Source organism: Carassius auratus, chromosome 20 (assembly GCF_003368295.1).
Source record: "Carassius auratus strain Wakin chromosome 20, ASM336829v1, whole genome shotgun sequence".
NCBI lineage: Eukaryota > Metazoa > Chordata > Actinopteri > Cypriniformes > Cyprinidae > Carassius > Carassius auratus.
The window spans coordinates 19,510,458-19,522,799 of record NC_039262.1 but is presented as its reverse complement, the minus strand read 5'-3'; the positions used below and the strand labels follow the sequence as shown (position 1 = coordinate 19,522,799).

Below are 12,342 nucleotides of genomic sequence, written 5' to 3'. Positions count from 1 at the left end.
AACTGGGCGAGAACCGTTGCTGTTTTAGAAATATTACATATTATTTCTGCCTTATAGCGGACTGGAATGTGCCTTAGGCTGTTTATAGTCTATCTTTATGTGGCTTAAGTAATATAAGTTGGAAGCTATATAGCGTTGTTTTAATAAGCTTGGCGAAAAATGCAGTAAACAACCGTATTAATAAACTAAAACCTAATATAAAACGTAATGCACTTTTAAAAATATAAGCAGTAATTTCTGTGAAAACCATATGTATAAACTTGGCATTTATTTTAGCATTTTACTCATTGAGAGATACAGAATAAATAATTTTTTCCCCGATGAAAATATTCAGGGATCACTTTTACTGAGGATGATAAGTGTATTTAATTGATTTATTTCACTGTTATGCTGATGATATTCAGCTATATCTTAACGAGAACAGATGAAACTTCTAAATTGTCTAAGCTAACAGACTGTGTTAAAAATGTAAAAGATTGGATGACCAATAATTTTCTCCAATTAAATTCGGATAAGACAGAGATCATTGTTGGACCAAAAACAGTACACAGAATCTAGTAGACTACAGTTTGTAACTAGACGGATACTCCCTCTACAGTCAAAAATCTTATATTAGACAGCAACTTGTCTTTTGAAAATCATATTTCCAATGTTACAAAAACTGCATTCTTCCATCTTACAAAACATTGCCAAGCTACGAAACATGTTATCTGTTTCTGATGCAGAAAAAGCTAGTTCATGCATTTATGACCTCTAGACTGGACTATTGTAATGCACTTCTAGGTGGTTGTCCAGCATCTTCAATAAACAAACTACAGGTAGACTAAAATGCAGCGGCTAGAGTGCTTAGCAGGTCAAGAAAATATGATCATATTACCCCAATTTTAAAGTCTCTGCACTGGCAACCTATTAAGTTCTGTATCAGTTACAAATTATCATTACTTACCTATAAGGCACTAAATGGTTTAGCTCCTGCGTACCAAACTAGCCTTCTACCACGCTACAACCCATCACGCACCCTAAGGTCACAAAACGCTGGACTTTTGGTCGTTCCTAGGATAGCAAAGTCCACTAAAGGAGGTAGAGCTTTTTCACATTTGGCTCCCAAACTCTGGAATAGCCTTCCTGATAATGTTCTGGGTTCAGACACACTCTCTCTGTTTAAATCTAGATTAAAAACGCATCTCTTTCGCCAAGCATTCGAATAATGTATCTCTTAAATTGTGAGTGTAGTTGCATCTCATCAAATGTGCATTATTATTCTTTAGCTTTGGTTAAACTTATTATTTTACTCTGTTGGATCAGCAGCTATGCTAATGATGTCTCTATCTGTTTCTCTATTTTGCCACGTGATTTACACGTAACTAGGATTTACACAAGCTCCAGTCTGGATCCAGAACACCTGAGAAGAGATGATGCTGACCCTCAGAGGACCTCAGATGATGCTAACCCTGAATCAACAAACAGAACTAACAAATATTGCTACAAGTGTGATTGCATCGTATAATAATTGCTGTTAATAATGTTCATCGTCTGGTTGACTACGTCTTGTATTAATTTTTCTGAAAACTTCTGTCATATGCACATAAACTTAAAGTCACGACTTATAAGCTACTACTAAATATTGTAGAAACGTAATTTTCTGCAAAGCTGCTTTGTAATGATTTTTTATTGTAAAAAGGGCTATACAAATAAACTTGAATTTAATTGAATTTACTCGTATGTGACCTGGAGCACAAAACCTGTCAGAAGTAGCACAGGTATGTCTGTAGTAATAGCCAACAATACATTATGGGTCGCAATTATAGATTTTTCTTTTATGCCAAAAATCATAAGGACATTAAGTAAAGATCATGTTCTATGAAGATATTTTGTACCGTAAATATATCAACACATTTTTGATTAGTAATATGTATTGCTAAGGACTTCATTTGCACAACTTTTTCACAATGATTTTCTCAATATTTAGATTTTTTTGTACCCTCAGATTTCAGATATTGAAATAGGCCTAGTTGTATGTCGACCAATTATTGTCCAATCATAACAAACCATGACTATGGAAATCTTTTCATAGCAGCAAGTTTACTAATTTAAAACATATATTTATGGTTGTATTAATCGTGAGTTATTATTGTTATTTGTATGTATTTGATATATTTATGCCCGATTGCAATTGTATTCTAGGCTAGGCTATTATATGCAATAATGTAATAAAATATTGCTCTGCTTTAGTTGTGCATGCATTATTGTATAATTTTCGGTATTTGCGATTGAACCACAGACTGTAAAAAAAAGATGAAGAAGGTTTGAACGACGGTGCAATTTTACATCAAACAACGCTGCGTTACGTGATGACGTATCCAAAACTGATTCATTTTTGAAACGGTTCATTGAAGTTATTTGTTTGAAAGAGCCGATTCGCTGACTGAATCGGGCTTCCCTCCACTATCTTGCTGCTCCTCCCTAAGCGTGACGGTATTAGAGTCATGTGCGGATTTGGACCTCTGGTCCACCGTACGGCTGTCACAACCGGAAGTTTACGTTGGTGAGTCTCGCAGGGTGACAGCCCACAGCCCTGCACAGGATACAAGACTACCGCACTTTAAACTATTTATTTTATCGGACATACCGACATTTATGCGCATCGTATTAATGTAACATTTTAATAATGGCCGCAGAGTTTTTAGTAATGTTGTATGAGTACTCTCCTCTCTTTGACATTATAGTCATATCATTGTGTTTCATGATCACTGTAGCTGTTGTGTTGGGCTGGTAAGTTCAAATTTATCTGGATAAACTACATTTCAGTCCAGTGTTTGATGGTTTGGGTTATGTAAGGACTTATTTAATGTGTGTGAAGTTTATTGTTTTTTGGGTTTAATATGGCATCTCTGGTCATCTGGTTTCTTTTTAAAAGCAGAAGTTGGTGGTCACATCCTTAATCTGTGTCTAACTTACGTTGGCCTTGTCTGTCAAGGTTTAGATTTGATGTCCCGGACATTTTACGCCGCTCAGATGAGGCTGAATCTCTGACAGTTGTCCCCGAGAGGAAGATGGTGCAGGTGACCAACCCCTTCGCTCTGGAGATGGACTCGACTGCTGGGACAGTCACTGGTGAGAAACTAGCAATAACCTTGTTGAATCAATATGAAACGAGTCAAACGTGCTCAGTAGGTGTATGTTTTCTCATTGTGTCAGAGGGTGTGAGTTTGCAGCTGTATTGTCTTGAAGACTGCGTCCTCAGTTGTTTCTGGGGCTGTGGGGTCCGGGCCCTCCAGACGGCCCTTCAGAGTCACCAGCATGGGTCCCGGCCCCGGCTCCTCACACCTGAGCTGTGTCAAGAGGCTCTGGAGTTCAGCTACCTTCACCACCAAAGCTTCAAGTATCCTCTTCATGTGTCTGACAAATAGACAACTCGCTCTCCATTTGAAGTTAAATATAGCATGTCCTCATGATGAGTAAAAAAAAAAAAAAAACCTATAAAGAAACCATTCACCATGTCTACATGATGATTGCATCTCAGATTAAATTTTACATAAATGTATACCATATACTGTACATAAATGAAAAAACAATAACTACTACATGTAATATGTAATTTATTCTTGTAATGGCAAAGCTAGATTGATGAATAGAACGTTCAGTTAGAAATATAAATATTGCATTACGGTTTATTAGAAATATACACATTATATATATATATATATATATATATATATATATATATATAATTTGATAATAATTTACGCAGTTAGCAGACGCTTTTATCCAACTCATTCAGGCTAACATTTTTTACCTAAAATGTGTTCCCTGGGAATCGAACCCACAACCTTGTGCTGCTAATGCAATGCTCTACCACTTGAGCCATATACAGTGGGGCTCGAAAGTTTGGGCACCCCTTGCAGAATCTGTGAAAATATGAGTAATTTTCCAAAAATAAGAGAGATCATACTAAATGCATGTTATATTTTATTTAGTACTGTCCTGAGTAAGATATTGTACATAAAAGATATTAACATTTAGTCCACAAGACAAAAGAAATAGCTGAAATTATTAAAATAACCCCACTCAAAAGTTTGGGAACCCTTGGTTCTTAGTACTGTGTTGTGTTACCTGATGATCCTCGACTGTCTTTCTGTTTTGTGATGGTTGTGCATGAGTCCCTTGTTTGTTCTGAACAGTTAAACTGAGCAGCGTTCTTCAGAAAAATCCTTCAGGTCCTGCAGATTCTTCAGTTTTTCAGCATCTTTGCATATTTGAATCCTTTCAAGCAGTGACTTTATGATTTTGAGATACATCTTTTCAGACTGAGGACATTTGAGGGACTCAGACACAACTATTTAAAAAGATTAAAACATTCACTGATGCTCCAGAAGGAAACAAGATGCATTAAGAGCTGGGGGGTGAAAACTTTTGGAATTTGAAGATCAAGGTAAACTGTACTTAATTTGTGTACCGGGAAACATACAAGTATCTTGTGTTGCTTACGAAGGGCAGAACTAAATGGAAAAAAATATATATATTTCAACAAAATAAGACAAATTTTGCCATCTTCATCGTGTTCAAAAGTTTTCACCCCCCAGCTCTTAATGCATCTTGTTTCCTTCTGGAGCATCAGTGAATGTTTGAATCCTTTTAAATAGTTGTGTTTGAGTCCCTCAAATGTCCTCAGTCTGAAAAGATGCATCTCAAAATCATTAAGTCACTGCTTGAAAGGGTTCAAATATGTAAAGATGCTGGAAAACTGAAGAATCTGCAGGACCTGAAGGATTTTTCTGAAGAACGCTGCTCAGTTTAACTGTTCAGAACAAACAAGGGACTCATGCACAACCATCACAAAACAGAAAGACAGTCGAGGATCATCAGGTAACAGAACACAGTACTAAGAACCAAGGGTTCCCAAACTTTTGAGTGGGGTTATTTTAATAATTTCTGCATTTTTGTTGTCTTGTGGACTAAATGTTAATATCTTTTATGTACAATATCTTATTCAGGACAGTACTAAATAAAATATAACATGCATTTAGTATGATCTCTCTTATTTTTTGAAAATTACTCTCATTTTCACAGATTCTGCAAAGGTGCCCAAACTTTCGATCCCTACTGTATATATATGACGGCATTAAATATATATATATATATAATCTAAACTGTTTTGTAAACATATACGAGCAATTTCAATTTTTGTATTAGTTTTTATATAACCTAGTACGTTTAAATCTGTACTGCATCTGACTTCCTAAATATACAGTGATAAAGCGCCTTTACATGTCTCCCCTATGTGATGAATAAAACATTATAAAAATTAAGATAATAGAACACGATTTCATGCTTTGTCCTTAACATAGCGTTAGTATACATAAAGAAGAAAAAGGAGAATACTTCACTCAGATGCCTCCAGATCTCGGAGTTACCGATTTTGGGTTGCTCCCCCGGGATCGATACCCGTTGGTTGCTGTGCTGACTCTGGCCACTCCGGAAACCAGAGACAACTACAATATTGTGAGCAGCAGTCTTTTCTTCATCTTGGGACAATGATGGGACAAGATGAAGTCCATTGTTCTGTTGTCTCTCTAGGTGGCAAGTGTGACAGTCCTCCACGTTCCTGATGACAAATACAGACTCTCTGCGAGGATCCTGTTTCAGTATCTCCTCACAGCGCAAGGGAATCTGTACGATCTGAAGGTATTAAAACACGTCCACAACTTTGTCATTTTTTTTTTTTTACTGTTCTGGGATCAGTTTTGTATGTTCATTTTGATCACACTTAATCTTCATCACCCAGTGTCCCTAAAGCAAAATGGGACAGGTTTTAATTATGTTCTGTTAATTAAGTGCCTTATCTAGAGCGGGATCTTTTTCGTTTCCACAGCCTCTCTTCATGTCAGCAGACAACAGAAACTTGTCTGGAACCACAGAGCCTTCGATTAGCACGCAAGGGGCGGAGTCACAGCCAGAAAGGCCAGGTGAGCAGGGGGAGGAGTCAGATTCAGAAGGGGAGTGGCCTGACACCCGAGGCAGGGACTGTGTGGTGTGTCAGAATGCACCGATTAACAGAGTGCTGTTGCCGTGCAGACATGCATGCGTGTGTGACGGCTGCGTGTGCCACTTCCAGCACTGTCCGATCTGCCGGGCGTTCGTCCTTCAGTCTTTTGCTCTGGCTAACCAACCAGCTCCTGATGAGGAGGACTTAACAGAAGACTAAACCTGTATAAACCCAGGATTAAAAGCAAGGCTTTGCTGGAAAGGCAAAGTTCGTAAAGGAAACGTGAAGAGATGCAGGCAGCTGACCTTTAACCCCAAGAATGAACTCTTACAGAATGATGTCAGTTTTAGGCTTTTGAAGTTCAATGTGCTTGTAGATGTTTAATATAGAGATTAAGTTAAATAGAATATTTATTTTTATTTTCAATATATTGGTTAAACTAACAAATACACACTTCAGAAGGAATCGTCAAGTTATTTTTTTTTTCTCCACCAAAGGATATTGAGAGATACTGTGGAAACAACATGGGAGTTTATTTTATTTCATTAATCGTTGGCTTCAATAATGTGGAAAAGCAGGCCAGGCCACAGTTTATATAACTGATCACACAGATTTATAAAGAGCTGTATCATCATACAAGTCTATACTTGGCCAACAGGTAAATATTACTTTGATCAAATTGTGGTAAATAATGCATTAACTGAACAGCTTAAGTCACTTGATGGTAATAACTGAAATGGAACATCAGAATGCTTTCAAATGTTGAAAAAAAAAACTATTGCATTAACAAAAAAACAAAAAAATCAAAAAGGGTCCATTGAGAGTATATGGTTTACTGACTGAAAAACCCCTCACATTTATACTTTGCACAAACAAATGTGGTTTTATACAGGCTTGTAGTCCAGTTTGGACTCCAGCTTCTTCGAGTCTGCCACCTTCCTCACAGCTTTCATGAAATCCTCCTGAGTCACGTACTCATGGTCGGCACGAATGGCAAACATACCTGTTGGAGAACAAGTACAAGGTCATACAGTGGGAATTCTAGAGGCTCAAAGGTTCAAGGTTTGTCTTTTTAGCGTCATGCTATTAGACCCAAACCATTTCCACCAACAGCTATTTTTTTTTAAAGTTGTAAATGCTGACAAAATGTGTTTTAAAAATGTTTCATCATATTAAGGACTGCAACAACTAACTGATAAAGTAGATAAATCGATGAACATGATTACTGAATTTTGATGAATCGCATGTGTTCGTGAAAAACCATCTGACAGTCACTTCACATGGCAGAAGAAGTGCACGACCCAAGTTGAACATAGGCTTCATATTCAGTGCTTCAGACTAATAAGAATCTAAGAAGGCTTGCACTGTCTGGGTGAATGTCTAACATTTGACAGTTTGTGTGTAAATGTTAGAAAGTCGCATGAGTGAATCTCCATTAAACTAAGAATGAGCACCAAACATACAGATCCCAACAGAAAATGTAACTCAAAATGTAACAATTGCTGGATGTTAAATGTACATTTAAAATGCTACATGAAGCAAGTAATTGTATTTTAACTCATACTTTGATGGACCTTGACAGAAACTTTGTTCACAGTTTTCCTGTGGCTCAATATTAGAGCATTGCGTTAGCAGAAGGTTTTGGGTTCGATTCCCAGGGCACACACATACTTGTAAAAAAAAAAAATTACATTTATAGCATGAATGCACTGCAAGTCTATTTATCTTTGGATAAAAGTGTCTGCTAAATGTACATTTACTTGGACAGCCTCAAGCCTCCTGTTTTTCATCCAAAATATCTTAAATTGTGTTCTGAAGATGAACAAAGCTTTGACGGGTTTGGAACGACATGTATCCCTTTAAATCAACCTATGAACTATCCCTTTAATGCCTTTTTAGGACTCCTTGATTTGCACATTGCAATGCATATGGATCTTTCTTACCAGCTTCAGTGCACACATTCCTCAAATCAGCTCCATTGAAACCGTCTGAGAGCTTGACGATGGCTTCATAATCTGGAGATGAAAGGAAATGTGAGGAGAGAGGAAAAAGAAGTACTTCAAGTAGCAGCTGTAAAAACCAATCCAGAAAACCTGAAGCGCACCTATCTCTCCATGCTTGGTGATGGGTCCAGAGTGGATCTTCAGGATGTCCAGACGAGCCTGTTCATTGGGCAGCTCAATGTCTGGACATTAGAAAAATACAAATTAGCTCAAGTTTCCTTACCACAGTCTCTGAATGATAGTGAAAGAGTCAGACTCACGGATCTTTCTGTCCAGTCGGCCCGGACGCAGCAGGGCGGGGTCTAAAGTGTCCGGCCGGTTGGTGGCCATGATCATCTTGACTCGATGCAGAGTGTCAAATCCATCCATCTGATTCAACAGCTGACAGACAGAAATATTTGCTCTAATTGTTTTGCTTGTACATTAATATACAGGAAGATTTACATTCAAATAATTAAGCATTAATTGACAAGAAAAACCTTTTTCATTTTGATTAATTTAATACGCTTCATTCACAAGTTAAGTTACAAACCACCTCCATACCTCCATAAGTGTCCTCTGGATCTCTCGATCTGCTGAAGTTCCTTCGGAAAACCGACGTCCACCTTCAAAGAGAAAGTGTGTGTTAAATCAGTCAAGAACGACTGTTTCATAACATATAAGAATGGCTTGGACTGCAGTGAGCTGAAGAGCATTACCAATAGCATCGATCTCATCCATGAAGATAATGCAGGGCTGATGGTCTCTGGCGTAGTTGAACATCTCTCGGATGAGTCTGGCACTCTCACCAATGTACTTGTCAACAATAGAGCTGGACACCACCTGACAAACATCATACAGACCTTACAGCATAACCGCTGTCCTATGTCAAACCGTTTATAGAATCAATATCAACATACCTTCAGAAAATTGCAGTCCAGCTGACTGGCCACAGCTCTGGCAAGAAGGGTCTTTCCAGTGCCTTTAAAAATTAAGCACTTTGTGTGAAAATGTACCATTTCACATAAATATCAGTTACTGCTCAACAGAGTATAACAGAGTGACTGACCTGGCGGTCCGTACAGCAGGCAGCCCTTGGGAGGAATAATGCCCACCCTCTGGAATAGCTCAGGATTGGTCAGAGGCAGCTCAATTACCTACAAAAGACAATCGTTCATTCGTAATCGAGATATTTCAATGAGTTCAGTAAAGTTCAAGCTGCATTCACACTGCAAGGTGTAATGCACAGATCCAGACTATAAACACATCTTCTGTCGGTTTACATTCAGACACGCTTTAAACGTTTAAAATATTGACATGATCAGCTCTATCAAGCAAAATGTCCGTGGACACTGCATACTATCGGTTTGCATGTGTACTGCATGTCGACGTGGACAACTACGCAGAAGTATAAATAAGGCTTTAATAAGTGAGTCATTTGAACCAAACCATTTAATCTGATGATTAATTCAGGAACGAAACAGCATTGTGGTTGTGTTTGGAATTATTTAGACTATTAGACTGAATCTTGCAGGCGTGTTTTGAATGTTTTTTGCAAAATACTCAATGTCAAATTGCACATTGTTAAAACAACAATTACGATATTATCACAGACCACATATACATATGTAGTTAGAGTGAATATTAAATGACATGATACTGCAAAAGAAGTTGGGCATATATCATGTGACCGAGTATCTGATATAGTGTTGTCACGGTACCAAAGTTTCAGTATTCGGTACCGATACCACTGAAAATCCTTGGTACCAATTTCGGTACCAAAGCAAAACACAAAAAAAAGCTAATTAAAATAAAAACATTTTATCACTAAAAATAAAGTAATATAATTATGAAAAACCGTAAACAAGTTTCACCCAAATTTAATTTGTCAATTAAATTTAAACATTTAATTTTGGGGTAAATAAAGGGGATTTGTTATTAAAATTAAAACATGGAAGAAATATTGTGATTTTTTTTTAAAAATAAAAGTTTTATAAATTTTTTAAACAGTAGTAGCAGTATCACATACATTCTACTAAATAATAGTAATATTTCTAGCACAATGCCTTTATTTAAAAATGAACTTTTATTTTGACACTGGTTTTACTTCGATGAAATGGTAAAATGCTTGTGAAGTGACTCAGAACAGTTCTGGTGATGTCGTTTATGTCCTCGTATGAGACGGCAGATGCTGAAGTTACTGCATGCGTCACGCGCTTCAGTCTGTGAGGTAAACAACCCAACATGTCTCTGCCATTCATTCATTCAGAGACACGCAGAACATGCAGGATTTATATTTCAACCAACTTTTGCAGTTAACATTTACAGATACTGGTCCATATGGAGATTTGATTAATTTATGCTAACTTTGACAAATTCTGTGACTGTCTATATTAAAATGTAAGTTTCATTTTCATGACTGGATTCTGAGATTCCGTTCACGTTTTTCTGCTTCGCGGAAATCATAGCGCTGTATGCGTCAAGAACTGGGTTGACTGGGTACTCGGTACCACCGGTACTTAAAGAAACCTGGTACAGTCACATTTTAATTTTTTTTAGTACCGACTCGGTACCGAAGTACACTAATCTGATATTTATCATATGAAAATAATTGGGGAAAAAAAAGGGATTTGACGTGTTCTTCCAATTGAAACAGAAGTAACATGAGATCATTTGCACGCAATATCAGCACAAAAAAAAAATCTAATATAAAGGTTTGGGATGAGTAAGATTTTTTTCATCAGCTGATAATTATATTATGCTATTGTCTTTCTGACCTCTCTCAGCTCACGGATCTGCTCAGACAGTCCACCGATCTCCGAGTAAGAAACGCTGCCAGGATCTTCATGAGACATGTTGTACACTAGAGGATCCACTTCACGAGGCAAATACCTTAAAACAAAAAAACAAAAAGAAAGAAAAAAGGGGGTTCTCATAAAACATACCAACTGAATATTAAAGGCCCTTTCAGGGACGCAATTATACCTAGACTGTCAGGCAAGAGCACAAGCAGAGCTAAACATGCTTGTTGAGACTGAAATCTTCGCACTTACCTCATGATCGTGAGAGTCGTCATGTCCAGAGCCACGCGAGTGCCTGGTTTAAGCTTGGTTTTATCCAGCTGAAACAACAACACAAGGCCAGGTAAGACAAACTGACTTGGCAGTCACACAATCATATGATTTATAATGTACAATCAACACGCTCACCTGTCTGCGACATCCAACCACATAACGTGGGCCATTAGTTGCTTTGACAATAACTATAACAGAAGAAGAACTTCAGGAACAGAGCAGCATTAGACTAGACTTAGAAATACAGCTGATTGGGACTTACATTTCTCCTCGGTCAGTTGTTTCAGCACCTCACCGACAATCTGAAATGATCCGATCATAAGAAATACCGATATCTATCTCATCTATCGCGGTATTAATCAAACACTCGAGTGTATTTGGCTGAGATCTTACCTGTCCCACACTCTGTAGAGCCTTCAGATCATTCTCAGACTTCTCGTACTGTTTCGTGAGCTCCTTCAGTTGCTCTCTCACTGCAACAGAGGTTTCAGCACATTATGAAGCGATAAAGTGTTTATTCACAAGTACAAACGTGGTAAAGGTTTCATCTGCTTCATGTATCAGAGATGCTAAAGGTTCATTGTGAGCGTTTCCTCGTTGAGAATAAATGAGAATGGCTGTTTTTAATGGTATATGTTGTTATTATATACAACAACAACACTAAGCAGCATGTTGTGTGTCTTGATTTAGTCATTTAATAGGGGTTCGCTGTTAATATTTGCTGTTACCATTAGCGGCTAATTGATTTCAGCTCTGCATGACAAAGCGACTTACAGCACAGACGGCCGAAATAAAGCAAACAACAGCCGGAGAAGACACTAAACTGATCGATATCAGTCTGACGTGAACAGAAATTTCACTCTTACATTCTTTGAGGCGTCCGTCAATCTCTTTATGCTCCAGTAATTTCTTTCTGTAGTCTTGTAAACCTTTCTCCCTGGTGTCCGCCATGTTCACGGCCACTTCGCTCTTTCTTCTTCTTCGTGTTGTTAATGACAGAGGCTGACAAAATCATCTGACGGCGCATTAGCGCCATCGACTGGACGAGCGAGGTATATACGACCAAGCGCTTTTTTTTATTTTATTTTTTATTTAACATTGCACAGGGGATACAGAATCAAACACAAAAAATAAAATAAAAAATAATACAATACACTCAGAGTAAAGCAAGGCAGTAGATAAGGAATAGTCTACGAAAAAAAAAAAAAAATCACAAAAGATTCATAGACATTACAAATACAAAAGGTGAATAAAAGTAAATAGAAATAAATAACACTGGGAATAAACAAATAATAAAACT

The 12,342-nt window shown here is 37.5% G+C and overlaps 2 protein-coding genes across 2 annotated transcripts; one reads left to right on the top strand and one right to left on the bottom strand.

Annotated features, from left to right (window-relative positions):
• The first annotated feature begins 2,536 nt into the window (after positions 1 to 2,536).
• Positions 2,537 to 6,761, top strand: LOC113121124 (cell growth regulator with RING finger domain protein 1-like). The gene is made up of 6 exons (XM_026291365.1): positions 2,537 to 2,772; positions 2,978 to 3,114; positions 3,199 to 3,382; positions 5,355 to 5,502; positions 5,578 to 5,685; positions 5,873 to 6,761. The coding sequence occupies exons 1-6, from the start codon at positions 2,669 to 2,671 to the stop codon at positions 6,203 to 6,205; spliced, it is 1,014 nt and encodes a 337-aa protein (XP_026147150.1). The 5' UTR covers positions 2,537 to 2,668; the 3' UTR covers positions 6,206 to 6,761.
• Positions 6,762 to 6,781: 20 nt separating this feature from the next.
• Positions 6,782 to 11,993, bottom strand: LOC113121123 (26S proteasome regulatory subunit 10B). The gene is made up of 14 exons (XM_026291364.1): positions 11,909 to 11,993; positions 11,436 to 11,515; positions 11,305 to 11,344; positions 11,178 to 11,230; positions 11,022 to 11,089; positions 10,746 to 10,860; positions 9,038 to 9,125; positions 8,889 to 8,950; positions 8,688 to 8,811; positions 8,533 to 8,594; positions 8,250 to 8,370; positions 8,091 to 8,171; positions 7,930 to 8,001; positions 6,782 to 6,989 (listed from the first exon to the last, which is right to left on the bottom strand). The coding sequence occupies exons 1-14, from the start codon at positions 11,991 to 11,993 to the stop codon at positions 6,871 to 6,873; spliced, it is 1,170 nt and encodes a 389-aa protein (XP_026147149.1). The 3' UTR covers positions 6,782 to 6,870.
• Between the last annotated feature and the right edge of the window lie 349 nt (positions 11,994 to 12,342).